This window comes from Protomyctophum parallelum (genome assembly GCF_964188405.1).
Source record: "Protomyctophum parallelum genome assembly, chromosome: 10".
Taxonomy (NCBI): Eukaryota; Metazoa; Chordata; class Actinopteri; order Myctophiformes; family Myctophidae; genus Protomyctophum; species Protomyctophum parallelum.
The window spans coordinates 15,012,454-15,033,280 of NC_139704.1; the positions used below are offsets into that span (position 1 = coordinate 15,012,454).

Consider the following 20,827-nt stretch of genomic DNA (forward strand, 5'->3'; position numbering starts at 1 on the left):
TGTGTAATAAATTATTAAGTAGATCTTGAATACCAGACTTTTACGCGTACATTGCAGTATTGATACTTTTACTTTAAGTAAAACAAAATGTGAGTACTTTTTACAACATTGACATGATGTCAGAATCGAAAAATACCTCTACGAGAGTCTAAATCTTAGGCTAGGTCATTTATATTATTTTAAAGTATAAAAATGCATGAAAACGTATGTAAAATGACCACGGTCCCTGGCCGGGTGCGTCCGATCCGGCGCACTGATGCCTTTTCCCCCCACAATGCACCGCGCATCTGTCATGGCTGCTCACTGATGCCACTATAACACCACATGGGTAGAAAATAAACACATCATCATCATCGGATTGAAGCGGCACTACGTACTGTACACTTTCTGGCACGTCAAGCAAAGCGACTATAACTGTTCACTTTTAAACGCGTCCGCGCTGACCACAGGACACCTCACCGTAGGTACCCTAACCGCCATAGAATAAGCTGCCTGTGAAACATACACACACACACGCGCGCGCGCACACACACACACACACACCGTGCGGTGGTTCAGTTCAGCGGTGATGATGATGCGGGACGTGGAGATCGTCCTTCTCCGGGGCTTCTTAACACCTAGCGAGGCGACGACTGGATGGAAGCAGGAGCTTTTCTGCTCCGCAGGTGAGACACTTATGAATCTGCCTTGGATCAATCAAGATACATGTATTTGATCGAGTCTGACTTGTTTTCATTAATATTTTTTACTTTCGGATCTATGATGTCAAAATCGATACAAATACATTAGTCTTGATCCAGGTTACTAACGATCGGTTGCCTTTCCCCAGCCTTTTTCTATTAGAAATCGATTATATATAGCCTACTCTGTACACACGTACATACAGTACGAGTCGAATTATATATTGTGTGTGTGTACAGTGTGTGTGTGTGTGTGAGTGAGTGAGTGAGAGAGAGACATTCGAACGTATGTCTGCTGCTGCTGGATGGAAAGATGCCCTGACTGACTGATGTGACTGCATCATGTGTGTACGAAGTACGAACGTAACGTGAAATGGTTTTGCGACGGTGACAGTGATTCTCGCACACGCGGTGTTAGCCAGCATAGACCCACGTTGACTTGTTGTAATACTAATAAGACAAGTGAAATCGGCTATAGCTCCTATGAATGAACATGCATTCACTAAGTGAATCCATGTTCATTCATAGGAGCTATAACCGATCATATCGACCAACTAGTTAACCTCTATGGCTGATGTAAGATGTGTTCATTTTGGGCAAGTGACACCCTCATGAATGCGACGGAGTGTGAATGAAGATTTTTTTAGGATGGGCGTTATTCTAGTGTGACTTGAATAAACATCTCAGTGTTTCTGTTTTGATCTGCTTGTCACCTTTCAGTCACTTTATTCCCCTTTGTCTCCCTACTGCCTTGTTGTATATGCAGAATGCTTTATTGCCCTGTGTAATGACGGTGTTGTTACTTAGAACTGTGGTCAGTCAGTCTGTTCGTTTCGGAATGGTGGTGTTGTTTAGAGACTACATATAAGTTATACTAATGTTAATGTGTTGCAGTGAGCGAGCCATTTGGTGCAGTCCGTCCGTTGGATAGTTGGACCTTGTTGAACATCTCCTCTGCTTGATCTCTCTCTCTCACACACACACACACACACACACACACACACACACACACACACACACACACACACTAAGGTTGGGCGATATGCCAATTTTTTTCAATCGCCAATCGTCTGTCTAAAAATCGGCGATTGACGATGTATTCGTGTCATTAAAGTAAAGTGAGAACAGCTCACTGCATGTCGCAAAAAAGGCAGATCTACAAGCTCTCAAGGCGCCGCGTCCTGCCTGTTTTTGCAGCTCTGTTCGCTACGCGTTGAGAGCTTGTAGATCCGTCTGTTTTTGCAGCACAACTGCGCAGCCAGGGTAACAAAATAAGAAATAAGTTTAGATGAAGTGGTTGGAAGTTGGAAGTTGGAACGGACAAGCAGCTGCAAGCTAAGCTAACATCACAACCACTGGCTGGTGACAGTGTTAAACATGTAGCCTGCCTGCCCTAGTAACTTCTCCTGGAGAAGTCTTGCCTCCCCGCACCGGCGTCGGAGGCTCAGAGGGGCGCCCACATGCTGCTGCTGATTCACAGGCTCTGAAGGCGCCGCGTCCTGCCTGTTTCTGCAGCACCGTTCGCTACGCGTTGAGAGCTTGTAGATCTGTCTATTTTTGCAGCGCTGGCTAACGATCCCCGAGCGGCGCCTATACAGTATAGGCTCGGGGATCGTTAGCTTAGCTTAGCGTTGGCTTAGCGTGTAGCTACTGATTCAACACACTGAACTTCATCTATACTAACACTACCAGCCTGTTTTTTATTTTTCCCCCCCGACTTCACGGGTGGCGCATTGGGATTGTGATGAGACACGAGACAGCAGTGTGCATTCTGTTGTGACTGTATATTATTAAACTGCATGGGTCTGGACTCCGGACCGTAAACAACATGTAGGCTACAGTACAGTAACAGTAGCCTTCCTCGGCTCGGCTCCCTCGGCTCACAGTGAGCAACTGAGCATCACGGCTGCGGGGACTGGGAGTCGGGACCATACCATTATAACGGGAGGAGGGGATTTCCACCCGGCCGCTGTTACTACTTTGCTGGCCCAAATTGATTCTGATGTTGCGCACACTTTACAGGTTAAAAATCGTCCCGAAAAATCGCCTAATAAAAATATTCGGCGATTGGATTCGTATATTCGCGATTGACGATGTATTCGTATCGTCACCCAACCCTAACACACACACACACACACACACACACACACACACACACACACACACACACACACTCTTCGTTCAGTACCCTTTCTTTGTATTTGCAGATATATATTTAAAAGAGCACTGTTTTGTGCTTCCAAGATTGAACACAACAAGTTTGGGCACCACATGTGTGTACCTATTATTATTTTCTTTTTTTATTAGGCATTTTTTGTATGACATCAGAATATTATCGACAATGATAGTAGTTCAGTTATAAAAATAAATAAAATAACAGGCAATGTAAATGTTCCACATACAATACATAATAAAAAAGACATATACATGTGATAAACATCAAAAAACAAAAAACAGTTAAACAAAGTGTGAACAGACAAACAAAACAGACAACAGGACAGACACTCTTGCTCTCAAACTTTTCCAACATGATGTTGTAAATTAAGTGAATTACAGACATTCTTTTTTAAATGAGAAAAAAAACAAAAAAAATCTATTGTGCTATCTATTGTGTAGGAGGGGGTAGTGTGCACCTATTGAAATATTCAATGAAGGGTTGCCATGTCTGGTAGAATCTATCTTCACTCCCTCTCAATTCAAACTTAATCTTTTCCAATTGTAAGTAGTGCATAACATCTCTCATAAGCGAAGTGTGAGTCGGAACCTGTGCTTGTTTCCAATTCAACAGTATCAGTCTGCGAGCCAGTAGTCACATATTTTTGTGTACCTATTATTTGACACTTTCTTATACTGTTGGTTAAAGTAGATTGCTTTAGTTTATAGTCCAAAAGACAATGAGAGTAAATCATCATTGGTTCATGTAGCAACCATGCATGGTAGGCAGCAGTCTCACTGACAGTACAGTACAGGGTGAGGAGGGGTGCGACTCACTGAGCAGGGCGTTGTGTCACTAACCATTTAGGGACTTCATAAAAATCCTATTGGTGTCAAAATCTCTGAATATAATATTTGTGAAGGCATGCATGACAAGTTAAGTCACTAATGGCATTCAGCCCATTGCTGTAGTAATTCCTACTTCCACATGATTTTGGGGGGTTCTCGGATAAGAGTCTTAATTTAAGGACCTTTAAAAAAATTATCTGTGGAACCAACTCAAACGAGTCAAACATAATTCAATGCCTCAACTCCTTCATTCCAAGTGCTTGTTATCAGGGTGGTGCGTCCCCAGTTAAAATATTTTGTGCAGCTAGTCTGGAAACCAGACAAATCTGCCAATGTAAAAACAAAATCACACCCGTGTGAAGTGAGGGGCGTTCTTATCATCATACATACATCATCTCGTTCTGGCCAATCACAATTTGCATCCTCACCTTTCCGTCCTCACTTTTATGTTCAATGTGTTATTGTGTTTACACAAACGCGGAAAGCTGGGCATAGGAGGGGCTAGTGCCCCTAACAAAGAAGAAGGAAGAAAAACAAAGGAATGCCCTTGGCAGATTTGGTTTGGTTTGGCACCGCTGAGGTGCCAAACCACTCTCTCCGAACTCTGAAGTAGTGAGTGACCAATCAGGAAACGTTATGCCAATATGGGCAGGTTTATCACCAGAGGGCAGGCATGTTTTAACTTTTAATCCGGCGCTTGGAAATGTTGGTTCCACACAGAGATTCCAGACTACTGGCCGGCCTAGCGGTCTGGGCACCCAGCCTGACAGCGTGTTGCGAGTTCAAGTCCCGATCCCGACGACCTTTTCTGCGTTGACCTAAGGACTCAGCCCTTACATTTGGCTAATTAAAAGCTTTTGTTTGTACACAAAGTGCTGCACAATTAATTGAAAAAAGATTGTGATCTAGATTCAGACACCTATGTGATCTAATTTCTATTCTAAATTTGAAGAAGAATCGTGCAGCACTAGTTGGCTGTCCAATTAATTTGAGTTCAGGATTACTCTTATGTTTTTGCTACAAGAAAGACTTTAAGAGAGGTATAAGTCAGGCACTTTTATGTTGTCTGTTTAAAGCCACAGTAGTTGGCTCCAGGTGTCACATTTTGAATGTTCAGCAATGTTGCTACTAAAGACAATAAATATTTTCATGGAACAAATGAAAATCGTGTGAGAATCGTGATCTCAATTCTTGTGGAGGAAAATCGAGATTCGCATTTGAGCAAGACTCGTGCAGCACTATACCCTACTCTACCTTGTTCATCGGTTTTCCGCTGAGAAGCTGTGGTCAAGCTCACTCTACTGCTCTGTAATTTATTTTACACGTGTTTGCAGTGATATGATGATGTGCCTTTGCACTGAATTTCCCCTGCAGGACTAGTAATAAGGTAAAAAAAAGTATTGAAATTAAATTAATGCATATGACATTTTTATAACGCCAACCTTCTTGCTCCATTCAGACCCTATTTGGAAGTAGTGTAGTGCAAGCCACGGTGGAGAAATGTAAATGCTGTCTCACAAAATCATGTGTGTTCCTTCATAACCATAGTATTGCTGCTCAAGCTTGTAGGTAGTTTATTTTTCTGTACAGTTACAGTACTCCCTATTTTGCAGTGCCTGCATTGTGTGTGTGCTAATGCATGGTTATCGTCAGGCACTTTATGAATTACAGACTAATTTCAGGGACTATGCCATGTTTTCCATACTGTAATTACTGCCGGTGCCTGAGTAGCCGAAATATTATTAAAAGTGGCAGTGGCCGTACCTCAGGCATTCACCCCCCACCCGTAAAGTCAAAGCCTTTCTTCTACTCTTCATCTCTCTCTCTCTCTCTCTCTCTCTCTCTCTCTCTCTCTCTCTCTCTCTCTCTCTCTCTCTCGCTCTCTCCATCCTTCTTCCCTTCACTCCCTCCCTCTATGCCTAGCTTGTCCTATTACATCAACTCCCAGGTTTCGTTAGATCAACCCAGAGGTGAAATTTCTCAACACCACTTTCCTCACAGAACTGGCCATGCAGGAATTGCCTATTACATCGCCAGTGGCACTTGTATGCGATTGATAGTTGGTGCTGATGTGTGGGCTGTTGGAATACGTCGGCAGTGGTGTGCCCATTTTTTATGCATGCTTTTCAGACGGCTCACAGCAATGACTGATGGCTGAAAAGTGTTAAAAATGTACCCATCAATGGAATATACCTTTGTTTTAGCTTTTGAAGCATGTCAAGCTGTCAAATGCATGTTGAGATCATCCAAATGTCTCTCTCTCCGAGCAGCGAAACGGAGGTAATTGCTTTTGGAAGAAAGAGAGGAGAGACTTTGAGATAGGGCTTTAAGATGGGTGTTGTTCTGATAGTGTTTTAATGGAAATGAGTTTGTTAGTACTTTTTTCCCTGCAAAAATACCTTGTTATGTTTTTTTGTCAGTGCAAACTTCACTTCACAGCTCAAAACACGTTCCATGTCCCCTTTATCTCTCCTTTTATTCCTCTGTTCTTTCACCCTTCTTTCTCCCTCCCTCCTCCAGGGGACCACAATGCAATCAATGCTAATGAGCCCAGCAAGCCTCCCCGCTCAAATAAAGAGCTAATGAAAGCTGAGGAGACGTTGAAGGCGTGCACACAGGCAACGCAATTACTCCTGGCTGGGATGCCGTCACTTGCCGTGGCCTCCCAGTGTCCTTCCATAAATCAACATATTTCACTGTCTCACCACCATCCTCCTCTGCTGCTGATCTTCTCCGATGCCTCATTTATGCTCCGTCATACAGCGGTGTTTTGCGAGACGAAAGTAGCAATCCACAAACTCACGTTCGCGACTTGTTGTGACTATGTATATCTGTAATTTCTGTATATGCACATTGCGTTGTAAATATTTTGTCAGAGTAAATACATAAATATTCCACCCACTGCCAGCGGCCACAATTATATGAGACGATACTATGATGTTTACCCAATGTTATTCTCCAGAGAGAAATGGAATGGGATGAGCAAGTGATGTCAGTAAAGAAGGCAAATAATGGAGCAGCTGGAAGATTCATGCCAGACATGTTCATATTCAATGACATCACTTTTCTTCAATTCAGCCTTTAAAACCAGGAGAATACAACACTAACATAACATTATTACGACATCCAGAATCTAGGACAAGATCTAGATTCATATCGCTATTGATATAATTTGGGTTCATTTGGCTCCATTTGTACACTCTCAGAGTTAAATTAACATTGATTTTACAATATAAATTGGGGTCTCAGACATATAAATGCCATTTAAATGGGGTCCGTAGCCTGTTGCATATCAAACTGGGGGTCCTTGAAATTAAACCGGTTGAGAATCACTGCTAGAGCCATACAAATCTTCTCTTATGGGGGGGGGGGGGGGGTCCCTGACTCCCTGACTCCCTGACTCCTGACTCCCTGACTTCCTGACTCCCTGACTCCCTGACTTCTGACTCCCTGACTCCCTGGCATATCTTTTCAATCAGGTCCGCTGGCTAATTAGTGTCAAATTGGGGGTCCTTGACATGAAAAAGTTTGGGAACCACTGATGTAGTGAACTCTTGTTTTCAGGTGTCGGCCCTCTACTGCAGTCTCTTTTGGAGGGGGATTTTGAGGCGGTGCTGTTGAACCCTGAGGTATTGGACCTGCTGAGTGGAGATAGCAGCTGCACTGATGAAGAGGCCATCGAAGCCTTTATGGAGAGACGTGTGCTCGCCTTCTTGGCTGATTGCACAGAGGATGACAAGGACAACAGGTAAAGACGCATGCCACATTTTTGCAAATTTAGCCTCCACAAATATATAACTGGCCGTAGTGACTGGTGGAACTAACAAACAAGTGGATCAGATTTGGATTTTGGGTAAGAAAAATAAAAAGAGAGAATTTGGATCAATTTGATATCCGATCTGTGATCATAGAATTATCTCGGCAAACATGTCAATAAGAATATACGTTTGATTAAACAAAAAAAATTGTTAACACCTAAAATCCAAATCTGATCCACTGGTATAAGGATTAAAAGTTTTGAACTCATGGAGATTGATGCGAATATGGATTCAAGCTGCATTTCTGCATTCATTTGCCATACTGTGAGCTGTCTATTCATTTTAAATAATTCATATTTGAATGTCTTTTTAAAATGTTCTGACCTATGATAATGACATGCCAAAAATTGAACTAAAGCTTTGATGCCAGGAATCACATTGCCAGTCTTCAAAAATGTACCAGAATTGGCTCAATTTAGCACCACAGATGAGGTATAGATGAGATGAGGTTACCGACAACGTTTTGGCCTGAAAAGAGTACCTTTATTGTGAAGGAGGACTGCTCTCTGGTTGAAAGGAGTGCAACGTTCTGCCCTCATCCCTCTGTACTGGCTTTCTTCCTGCTGTCATGAATTATTAATTTTTAATAAGGACAGCTGAACATCTCCCTTCTCCCTCCCGCGGGGACGCTCTCTGAGGGTGAATGTGGATTGCAGCACACATCGCTCATCCTTTCCCTGCCTCTGTATCGGATCCATTCCCCTTTATTCAATCGCTTTCCATCACTTGTTTTGATGGATAGTCAGCAATGCTGACTATCCATGGTTATGGCCTGTTATTAAAGCCCTGTAATTGCCCTCCATATGAGGTGGAAGCTAAAAACAAAGGACCTGCCTCCCCTGGGCTTCCATCTGCCCTCAATTTGAAACCTGAATGGCTCAGTGTTACTCTTCCGACTTTGAAAGTGCCATTGTTGAGGATGTGTTGATTTGAAGTTTGTGGTTTGGTTTTCTGCTGTTGTACACTACGGTATGATCGTTGTATTCTTTCCATTGGCTCTTTTTCTGATTCTATGCTCAAAAATACTTCTCTGAAGAAGATTTTCGCAATGCTGTTAAATCTCAGAAAGCTGTCAGTAGCGTTCGGTGGTCCAAGATACGCTCCTGTCCAAGTAAACTGTTGAACTACTCACACCTCTACTCAGTCTTCGGGCCGATTCATACTCCTATTTTAGAGCCGAATAAAAGTCGGTTCGGCTCTGTAAAGCCTACAATATGACGTCATTTGAGGTTAAGGGGGGCGGGTAGTGGGTACCGTCCTAAAGTCGGCTCTTTGGTGCTACTGAAAATTTCTGACGAGCCAAAATCATTTCGGCACTACAGCGGTAAACAGGCGTAAAATAGGAGTATGAATCGGCCCTGAGAGATACAAATGCTGTATAAATAATTTGTTCTCACACTTGGCACGAATAAATAAACTAATAAAACCACACCGTGTGAAGTAAGTGAGGGGCGCACTTATCATCATACATCATCTCATTCCGGCCAATCACAATTTGCGTCCTCACTTTTCCGTCCTCACTTTTGTCTTCAATGTTTGTGTTTACACAAACCCGGAAGGCTGGGCATAGGAGGGGCTAGCGCCCCTCAAAAAGGACACGGATGATGTCACAGTCTTATTGAGTTAACCATGTCCATGTAGTATATTCACTGCTTTGACACTCAGTCCACCTGTCTCTTCCTCCAGACAGTTGACTCTGATGGTCCTGGCGGTGGCATGCCTCCACCTGTTTGCCCAGAGTAACTGGACCGGTCCTACTCTCACCATCCATGTTCCTGACCTGCTGCCTCCAGCCCTGCTGTCTTCCTTCTCCCAGGTATGACGTCTGCATAATGTTAGGGCTGGGCGATTTGCACATACCGGTAATAGTGAGCTTTTAGATTGGCTATTTAAGTATCAGATAAGGCTAAAGTGACTAAAACCAGGAAAAGACAATCCCTGTGCCATATCACGATATTACAAAATCCCAAATCTCATTCAATATCTAGTCTTATATCACGATATTGATATAATATCAGTATAAACCCAGCCATAAATGATGTTGCATTGTATGGACACTTTTCACAAAGCACGTTTGTTTTCTGTACGTCTGTAAGTTTTCAACATATATAATAAAATATGTTATGAGAATATGTGGCTGCATATGCTTAGAAAACTGTCAGATTCTCTGACTATGCTGCACTGCAAAGTCTGCAAAGACTCAAACGTGCGTACACGAGTTGAGACTCATAGGCTACATTCACGTTGAATTGATACTATATTGATAAATGCCGAATTGCAAATGTGAATTACATGGAGATGACCATGCACCCTGTATGTTGCTGTATATGATGCCATCCTAATGATTGTGAAACATCCTAGACATAATAATATATTAAGAAAATAAATAATAGCATAATATAATATACAATATATACATTATACAATATGGAAAAAGATTGGCTGTAAGGTATCCCAGGTGTTTGTCATTTCACATCATCAGAAACAGTTGTTGTAGCAACAGTGTTGCTATAGGGCACAGTGGTGCAGTTGGTAGTGCTGTCAATTCACACAGCTAGAAGGTCCCGGCTTTGATTCCCACCAGGGACGCTGTTTTGCATGTTTGCATGTTCTCCCCGTGTCTAGGGTTGGTACCTTCACAAAAAACATGCAGTAATCCTGGTCTCGATACTGCCTCCCCCTGGTCAGCTGGGGCGCCTGATGGAGGGTAAAGGAACTAGTTTGAATAACGTGTTTTATTCGTCACAGTTTTATTCAACGAAATTAACACTGGCTCACTTTCCGCAGTGGTCTTCAGTCAATTTACAATTTAGGCATTTAGCAGACGCTCTTAATCCAGAGCGACTTACAATAAGCAAGAACAAAAAGCATAGGAATACATCACATAAAAGCATTTATCATGAAACATGCGTAAGCTAAGAAAGTAACAGTGGAATATCTATATAATGAAACTATACATATAAACTATACATATATACTACTATGCTATACATATGTACTATGGCGTGCTATGACTATATACAATGCAATTATAGTGCTGTCTACATAACATGCTATAAGTCTGTATCAAATGCTATTTAAGTCTACAGAAATGCTATCTAAGGGGGTAGGGTAAGTGCTATGGGCCATGATGGAGTTTGAAAAGGTGGGTTTTCAGACTACGGCGGAAGATTGGGAGTGATGCTGCAGTTCTGACTGCAATGGGAAGTGCATTCCACAGTTTTGGAGCCAGAAGGGAGAGTTTGGGACGTGTGGAGCGTTGTCCCGGCGTTTTTAGTGAGGGTACTTCCAGCTTCCCTGCGTTGGCTGATCTGAGTGCGCGGGAGGGTTTGTAGGGTTCAATCATACTTGCAAGATATGGGGGAGCCATACCTTTGGTTGCTTTGAATGCCAGCATCAGAGTTTTGTATTCTGTGCGGGCAGCGACCGGGAGCCAGTGGAGGGAGCGGAGCAGGGGGGAGACATGTGAGAATTTTGGCTGGTTGAAGACCAAGCGAGATGCGGCATTTTGGATCAGCTGGAGAGGCTTAAGTGCACATGCTGGTAGGCCAGTGAGGAGCTCTGAATCACAGAGGGAAAAAAACTTTTTTAATTTATTCTAAAAAACTTTTTTAATTTATTCTTTCCCTCTTGAGATTTGATCCAAAGCACTATTCAAATTTGGGAGTTAATTTGCAATTTCTTTAGCCGTGTGTGTGTGTGTGTGTGTGTGTGTGTGTGTGTGTGTGTGTGTGTGTGTGTGTGTGTGTGTGTGTGTGTGTGTGTGTGTGTGTGTGTGTGTGTGTGTGTGTGTGTGTGTGTGTGTGTGTGTGTGTGTGCATCACATGGCACAGTGCTCATGGCTTCATGACACAGTATGATGAATGTTGTGAACAGGTGACCCCATGGCGCCCTTTGCTCTGGGTAATGAGGTTGTATAGAGTCACCCTAGTGACAGCAGAAATGGGGCGGGTCAGAAGGACATGCTCGAAGAAGAGCACACCGATAATGAACCATCTCGGGGGTCCCAATTATGCTGGGTTGAGGAGATCGCTTGGTCTCAGCATGGCGGCGAGCGAAGCCCGATAAGTGTGTTATCACACCACCCTTACGCCAGAGGAGAGGGACGTTTCTGCTGTCTTAAGAAATTTCTGCCGAGGCGATGATTTATCTGGGCTGTCACTTAAAGGAGCCCATACTGTAAACGCTGCAGCCCTTCCACTGCGCATATATGATGGGATACGGGAGGCGATAGACCGGGGAGATCCAACTGTGAGACCGCAGATGTAGCACAGCCATTGTCGCATGGTGGAACGTCATTTGATGAGTATATAGCACAAGAGAAAAAAAGATGTTGAGTATCTCATCTAACTTGCTCAAGTTAAACAGGATATTTGTGTGAATATTGGTGATTTATCGTGCTGCCAATGAGTTATATACTGTAGCTTCATGCCACTCAAATTCTTAACCACACAGTTTAAGCCCATAGACAAGACAGAAACCCTTGGCCTGAGTTGATCAAAACTTTATCAACTCCTGTCTTATGGTCTTAACCTCTCCCCTTACCTTTGACCCCTCTCATTCAGACGATTCCTGCGCATAATAACCTGTTATCACCTGCTCATGACCATTTTCGACGAGCGATGTGGCTATAAGCCAAAGTTTGGCATTACCTCCTAAATGTGGAGACTGGTCTGTGTCTCCTCTCCCCCTCACATTCTATTCCTCAACCTCCTGTTATCAGCATGTTGATCACTCCATAAAAGAAAATGTCTGCCATTTGACCCCTCACCCCCCAAAAATGCCAGTCAAACCCACGCTGGGGTAGGTCTTGAGGGTTCAAGACCTACCCCATTATATTTGACCTGTCACAAGAGATGGCCTGGTCCTAACGCTCCATATCTCTGTCTGCCAGCCAGTGGTGAAAAGTAACTAAAGTGCATTTACTTAAGCACTGTACTTAAGTACAATTTTGAGGTATTTGTACATTATTGTGAGCTTGTAGATCTGCTATTTCCAAAATATTTGTATACATTTGAAAACTTGTGAAATGGGACATTCTGCATAATGAGTACTTTCTACTTTTGGTACTAAGTTTTAAGTAAATTTTGATGCCAATGCTTTTGTATTTTTACTCAAGTAAATTTTGAATTCCAGACTTTTACTTGCAACGGAGTGTTTCTGAATTTCAGTATTGATACTTTTATTTAAGTAAAACATTTGAGTACTAGTTTCCACCACTGGTCTTCCTAACTCCTATCACTTGTCTGCCAGCCAAAGGACCTGACCGAGGCGCTCCACAAGAGCCTGCTCCTAGACGGGGAGTCTGTGTACAGCCTGGTGGCCAATCCTTTTCTCCTCCTCCTGGCCCGCGTCCTCCTGCACAACTGCTCCGCCAAGATGGACAGCCTCCAGGTAAGACCAGTCGCCGCCGCTCTCTAAAGCAGGGGTTCCCAAAGTGGCGTCCGGGGACCCCCAGGGGTCCTTGAGGGAGTTCCAGGGGGTCCCCACCCAGCTAAATTATAGTTTGGAACCAAATGGACCCTTATGGGTGTAACTCTGAGTGCACAAATGGAACCAAATGGACCCTAACGGGTCCATTTGGTTCCATTTGTACACTCTCAGAGTTAAATTAACATATCTAAATTGGGGGTCCCAGAGATAGAAATGCCATTAAATGGGGCGTCCGTAGACTAATGCATGTCAAACTGTGGGTCCTTGAAATTAAACGGGTTGAGAATCACTGCTAGAGCCATAAAGATCTTCTCTTATGGGGGTCCTTGACATGACAAAATGTGGGAACCACTGCTCTAAAGGTCCTTTCAAACAGATTAACGTGCGGAGAAGTCGAGAGGCGACAATGCAAGCGTATTTACGTGAGCACGGTGCTGTGAAATTGTGGTGCGCGTGCTCATAATGCATTGTTTGTTTGTTTATACAAAGAGTATTTTTACTTTTTTTTATTTAACTTTTGCTACTCTTGTATCTTGTCTGCATGTGAATAATAACATTTTGAGAGAGGACTTGGCGTGTCCTGTTTGGTCCAGGGAAAAAATACTTTTGCAAATAGTTGATGCATTCAAATGTGGCTGTATCCCAAGAACAATGTTGTGCTTCATGCCAAATTATATCCCTGCTCTTTAATGGTAATAAAATGCTTTGAAAACTAGATTTTAAATGTTGTCCAGCTCATGAATGTAGCCTGGGATAGTGTGATTAGAGAGTAACAAGGGAAAAAACCAACGGTGAATCCAGTTTTATCGAGCGTCTACACGAACACAATTGGCCCATGTTCGGGGAAGGGAAGCCGGAGAGGAGGGTGATAATTGTCACTGCACGTAATCCTGCAGGCTGGGGTGGCGCCTCTCAGCAGGGAGTGTTTGGCGGGAGGAGTAGGACGAAATGTCTTCCCGATGGGGGCTCCTCACTGGTACGTGAGTCATCCAGTTTTAGGTGATAAGTCACCTTTTTAGGTGATAATTTACCACCTAAAATGGTGATAAGAGTCGAGGCCATCATACTCGCGGTGATGTCCTTAAGCATTGACCACGCCTCCCTCTGGTTCAGATGCGCAACCCTCTCCTCTATCTCCCTCTCTCTCTCTCTCTCTCTCGCACGACCGTCACATGAGAGACACACACACACACACACACACACACACACACACACACACACACACACACACACACACACACACACTTTTGAGCTCTCTCACTCAGGCAGGCTGGACTCGCGACACTGCTGCTCAATCTCTACACAGAGTTTAGCAGAGAGGAGGAGGTTCTTTTTCCTCTGCTTTTTCCACTACTGCCTCCTTTCTGTTTTCTATTCTATTCCTTTTCTCTCGCTTTATGTCGTCGTATTCTGTTGCTGTCTCTATTCTTCCATTACTTTGTTCTCTCTCCGTCTCTCTGCTCTGTTTCTGTTTGTTTGCAAAACCAAGGGGACCGCCAACCCGACTTTAGACCAATCAGTGAATGAGGTGATAGCACCAGAGTGAAAGGACTTGTCGCAAAGTAAAAACAGAGATATGTGTCGGGGTCTGCAGTGATAGCTGATCACCGCGGTGAGTGATTTAATGTATGTATTAATAGGTATGAATAGGCCTTCAGTAGAATACAACAACAGTGATAACGCAGAAATGTGTGGAGAGGAATAAATTGGCATAGCAACTAGGGACGTTAACAATTCATCTATAGTCCATTGATTGCCTTTAACCCATTTAGGACGGTAAGCCCTTTTTAGGTTTTCAGCTTTCAAGACGGGAATCCATTTTGGGTTCTTGTTGCCATCTACAGTATAGCAACATACCATTTTTGAAGTTTTTCAGGAAGCGTAGGTCAGAGCATCATAACTCTGAGAGTGTACAACGGGTCCATTTGGTTCCATTTGTATATACTCTCAGAGTTACAGTCATGTAAGGTTAAATTTGGAACCGGAATCGTTAAAGGGAACCGAATTGTTAAAATCCTAGTGGATCCCAACCCTAATCACAGACGCACACAGATCTATGTAAGAGAAGGTGTCAGCGTGTCCGCCACCACCTCATTTTCTAGTTTATTTATGCACAACAGAAAACGAATCAAATCGCTGCTTCCTGCCTCCTTGTCACAGCTCAGATCGTGGCGTGTTGATAATGTGGGTTTCTCAGTTGAATACTAACGTTGGATTTGGGGAACGGTAGAATGGTGGTGAGGCTATGAATTCTGATGCGTCCCACATGGAGGCTTACACGTGTGTGTGTGTGTGTGTGTGTGTGTGTGTGTGTGTGTGTGTGTGTGTGTGTGTGTGTGTGTGTGTGTTTGTGTATCTCTACTCGGGTCATAGGTGGCCACAGTCATCAATGTTTTACTAGCCTAACGGGATATATAAGACATAACTATGTATGTACAGCCGAGGATGTCTACTTGCACAGGCAAGACATTAATAATGAAGTATTAGGTGCTTGTGTGTGATTATGTGTTGCCCATTAAAACCCAACAAGCGTGACCATTTGACTGGAGTTTCCCCACCAGGCACAACAACAGCCTTTGTACATAGAAGCAGCCCCTCAGCTCTCCAACCAGCCTTTTAAATGCTAATGAGCTATAGGGGGATTAATTGCCAATACACTTTTTCACCAAGCATCGGGGAGTTGGACTGACACGCTCAAGGTCACAGTGTCCTCTGCCATGGCGACACCTCTCCTTGCACATAATTATCGCCATCCATCCATCCATCCATCCACCCATCCATCCACCCAACCATCCATCCATCCACCCATCCACCCACCCATCCATCCACCCATCCATCCATCCATCCATCCACCCAACCATCCACCCAACCATCCATCCATCCATCCACCCATCCATCCATCCATCCATCCATCCACCCATCCATCCATCCATCCATCCATCCACCTCTCTGTTCCCTCTCACCCATTGCTTAATGTATCCTCTATCTATACGATCATGGCATTTTCGATGAGTGACACTCTAAATGTGGCTTAAAGACGGGAGGAGAAGGTTGAAGCATCTGCTTTAGCAGGTGTTTATGTATGCCGAAAGGGTTCATGTGCTCGCATTATGTATGCATGTGCATTTTAATGCACGGGAACCCGTGCACGTATTTGTGCGTGCCTATGTCCAGTATGGATGGATACGCGGGACCGGCGAACGGGTCATGTTGCATTGCAAATGAGGCGAGAGATATCCTCCATGATACGCAAATAAGCATTAACCACGGTTCACTGACACTCTCTCAACACTGAACGAGTAAGGCAGTAGGGTTGACAGAGTTTGGTGTGGTATGAGCTTACATGGCTGCTAGCTGTTCTTTATTTTGCTGCCTCTTTGCGTTACAGTCAGATGTAGGCTGAAAAGGCCTGATTACATTTTTTTAAGATATTTTGCCTTTTGATGCTTTATTTCAGTGTAGAGACTGGAGTGGGAACCAAGGAGAGAAAGAGAGGGGAGACAAGATGAAGGGTGGTATTCGAACCACCGCTCACTAAAAGCAGACACGCACCCAGGCTGGGTGCATGACTGCGTGTGGAGTTGGCTATTTAATTGTCACAGTTTGAGACGAGGAGAGATAGGACCCAAGTGAAAGACAGACAGGCGGAGGCAAAGGAGCTCAAATGCAAGAGAGTTTAATGACCAAAACTCACAACAGTCCAAGACCAAACACGAAGAAAATACACTAGGAGAATACTAGGAACAAAGACTACTAGGAACAAGACTAAGAGCTTCAAAACTAGGAAATACACTAGGAAGTGAATACTGGTGACTTACAACAATGATCTGACAAATAACTGAAAAAACAGGTATATAGTATAGGTATACAGTATAAATACACAGGGAAAACAGGGCACAGGTGAACATAACTAATAATCAACACTGGGATAGGCTGGGGAACTAACAGGACAAGGTGGAAACACTAGGCTAATCATGCTGAGACGACACAGGCAACAAAAGCAACAGAGGAAACCAAGAGACAAAACGTACTACAAAATAACAGTACACAAGTGCAAAGGAAACTCCAACTGGAACTAAGACACAAGGAAAACAAAATAACAAAAACATAGGAAAACCATAAGGAAAAGCACTAACTAAATACAGAACGTGTCACGGACAGTGACAGGCTATATGTTTAAGGATTGGCCAGCTCTTGGTAAACTTGGTGTTCACAACTTTGTGGGCAGTGCCGTCAATGATGGTGTCTTATTGTGGTGAACAGTGTCTCAAGGCCCATGTGTTTATGTTACGACCACATACAGTATGCATTGTGTTTACTGACATTTATTTTTATGGAGGAATTGTTGGTGGTCACTTCTCATTCTTTAGTTGTACCCTTACTTACCTAAACCCTTGCTTATTATGGCTATTTTGTTTCTTCTTCTTGTTTTTTTTTTTAAATTTGTGTCTGTAGCTGCTGCCCTGGTGGACCTTGCGCTATGTTAAACTTCACCAACAGATCTTGGAGGCCCGCTCTCAACAGCTTCTCAATCTGTCAGGAAGCAGCATGGAGAAAGGTTGGTGGACCAATATAATAGACACACATACATGAAGTAGGTTGTTACACGCTAGTTGTATTGCAAAAATATTATAGATATTGTGTTACTTAATTTAGGGTTAAGGGACAACATTGTCATAATGCTATATAATATCAAAGTGGTTAAAGGCAAATAGTACAAATAGTAATAGAACAGCTTGAACGGTCAGGTAAGTTCAGAAAAGACAACTCATACTGTATGCCATATAATGATTATTGATATATTTGTCAAAAAGAGTAGAGGGCTGATGGCGTGCCTACAAAATGTTGCTCTGGTTGCATTGGTTCAGATGAAACAATGCTAGTTTGATGCATGAAAATGTCCTTAAGCACCTCACTTATTTCTTATGATTATGGTTCATTAACTACTGTAAGAAGACTCCCAACTATAATCACCTTCATGTTGCTATTTGTAACATAATTGTATTGCTTTGTAAGCCAATTTTTGTATTTTGTTTTTTTCCCCCCTACGTGTCTGATAGATAAACATCTGGTTATCACATTGCAGGGAAAAATAACTAATTTAAGCAGGACGCTTACTGGCACTGAGATTGACAGGTATCTGCTGGAGGCCACCACTAGCGGGGTACTTACAGCATATTGTGAGGTGCAGGAAGAACAGCTTGAAATTAAATTGTGCTGGGAAACAGAAAATGTATGCATGTAAAACAGGAAATTAATTGGACAAGACCTGCTACTGCGCAGTATATCCAGTCATGTGATATTTCTTGACCATTTGTGGTCAAAGGTGTATTGGAGGCCAAATAGAGTTCAAATGGAGATCCTGTGCACATTACCGAACTTATATTCTGTACAACTTATAAATAAGTATTGCGAATAAATAAATAAATAAAAATAAATACCATTGTGCCATAATAAGTATACCATACCACCCAATTAAGATGTCTTATTTTAGTCTTCACTGTTACCACTTTGTTTTCTACGGTAAATGTAGGCGGAGTGCTACACAAAGCTGCTGATGTGAGTTGTAGCTTTCTGTTTAAGCAAAGTAGCGACATTAGTTAGAGTTCAGTTAGTCCTTATGGTCCTAATAGAACACAAATGGATGCTTTATCTTATGTGTGAGCCTCACACTTTTGTGTTTCTTTGCATGTGCAGGAAATGTATGCGTGTGCAAACTGTGAATGTTTGTTGTCAGACGAGGTCAGGATGGATGGAACTTATAAGGGCCTTGTTGCTGTGTCGGCACGTTGGCACCTGAAGTGGATATTCCTGGTAAATTGAAGTCCTCTTTCATTTGAGGAACAGCAGGCTGTGTGCATTTTAAAACAGATTGGGGCGCCTTTAATTTCCCCAACACTCTCCCACGTAGAATGATTCCACTTAAAGAAAAGCAACCTCTAAGCACTATTGTATTCCCTTTATCTTTATGAAGCACAGACGGGCTGGAAGGAGTCGCGTGATGGGGCCCCACTAGTACGGTATAGACACAGATACACCACTGGTCATCAGCACATAAAGAACCACATGGAGAGTCACTAAACACTTATTAAACTGTGTCCTAGTGGCTCAGAGGGCTCCTGTATGCTATTGCTAACAGTATTGAGCATTAATGCCAGTAGTCATTATTTCCTGGCCAAAATAAATAAAACCAGATGTTTTTAACACTTGGAGTATTCACTGCATTTCGGAACTGAGAGGCAAAATACTGAAATGGCTGCTGAGATAATATTCTTATTAGATAAAAGCATGCTTATTATAAATGTGTCTCTCCCCTTCATTTTATTTTCCATCGCCTTCTCTGGAAATGAACACTATTAAAGGGTGATTTCTACATAGTCACACAGCATGCAGCGCGTTTGTGAGCTTGTAAATCGGCTATTTTTGCTGCACAACACTGGTGCACACCTAAGTATAAATCAGGCATTACGGGTAATATGAGCTTGCAACCTAGTAGAGAATTGGAAAGATTAGCAAAGGTGTTCTGACAGCCAACATGCCAGATGGGTTGACCACCTGAAGTGAGCTGCATTCCTTTCCGTTCCAATTGTCTCAAACCAAGAGAGACGGGTGTTCCCACTGAGACTGGGCCATTTTCTCCACTGACACTGCGGTTCTGTCCTTCCTAGCCCATCACCATCTACGCCCCATTTGACCCGAGCTTCCCACGACTGGCCCGTTTATTATTCCTCTCATTCCCTTTACCAGCTGAACTCCATTTCTCAGTAATCCTAATCACTTTAGAGGGATTTGGAGCTCAGGCCAATATAAAATTGCAGTGTTCACTCCAGTTTTGATATACTAACCTGTTATTCTAATTCACCAACAATAAATGGTTGTGACTTTAGTTGGATTCATGTCCTTATGTCTATGACTACCTGCTACATCACCATACACTTACACCCACATCAACATACTGTAATATGTATTTCATTAAACTCGATAGCACAGGAACCCAGCCGATAATAATAGTCTTGCCAGACGGAGAGATCTGGCTACCGATATGTCTAAGGACTTCTAAATGCCAAGTAGTTATTGGAACAGTGTGTGGCCACTAACAAAGCGTATGCCTACTGTCTACCAATCCAGTCACCACTCCAATATGAATTCGGACTGCCCTAAAGGCTTTGGATTGACTCTGCAATGTGTTTCTTTTTCACCCAGTTTTAGTCATGAAAGCTGGGATTCGTTTTTTGTGTTTTTCAGAAATTGTTACAGTTCAATTTACTCTCTATGTATATACTTTGGCCGGCCTTCTGCTGCATGTATATTCTGTAGACAATCCTAATGTATTTATATTGTGCTTTTGCACACCCTGTAAGCAAAGGTATTCAAAAACAATGTACACACTGAACACACTTAACACTTTATACCCTCTATTACTTTATTGTACTTGTGTAATACCCTGTATTTTAGTATATCTTCTATTATAATGTTAGCAAAGTCTGGTGGAGTACATCGCACCAACATTTGACACACGGAAATAAATCCCTTGATTAGTAGTCATAGCTAGCTTTATTTCTTTCTTCCATTTCCCGAAAGTGCTTTCTGATTGTGTGACTTCCTCACAGGCTCCTGAACTCAACTCAACTTGATCAGGGAACTGGAGTTTTCCAGTTCAATATTACAAAGACAAATCCACTGACCCAGAATTAACTGTTAAGATCAGTTTCGAGTCTGAACTTGTGAATACACAAGAAGTCTCGGCCGATTGTAATCCTCCTTCTTAGAGCTTATCATCCATTGATTTATTGCTATCTTCAAAAGGGCATTCGATAACTTAGCGTGAGCTTAACGTTAAGTGGCCTGCTTATCTGTCACTGGGAGGAGGTCATTGAAATCGCCAAGACTTCA

General features: G+C 42.9%; 1 protein-coding gene across 1 annotated transcript in view; it reads left to right on the forward strand.

The window, feature by feature from the left end:
- Positions 1-292: 292 nt before the first annotated feature.
- The window catches only part of ttc27 (tetratricopeptide repeat domain 27), a 141,149-nt gene continuing 120,614 nt past the window's right edge, over positions 293-20,827 (forward strand). Inside the window, exons 1-5 of the mRNA XM_083775771.1 lie at positions 293-665; positions 7,248-7,431; positions 9,188-9,317; positions 12,755-12,895; positions 17,390-17,492. Coding sequence (XP_083631897.1) covers positions 569-665; positions 7,248-7,431; positions 9,188-9,317; positions 12,755-12,895; positions 17,390-17,492 — 655 coding nt within the window. The 5' untranslated portion in view covers positions 293-568. The remainder of the gene's footprint in view (positions 666-7,247; positions 7,432-9,187; positions 9,318-12,754; positions 12,896-17,389; positions 17,493-20,827) is intronic.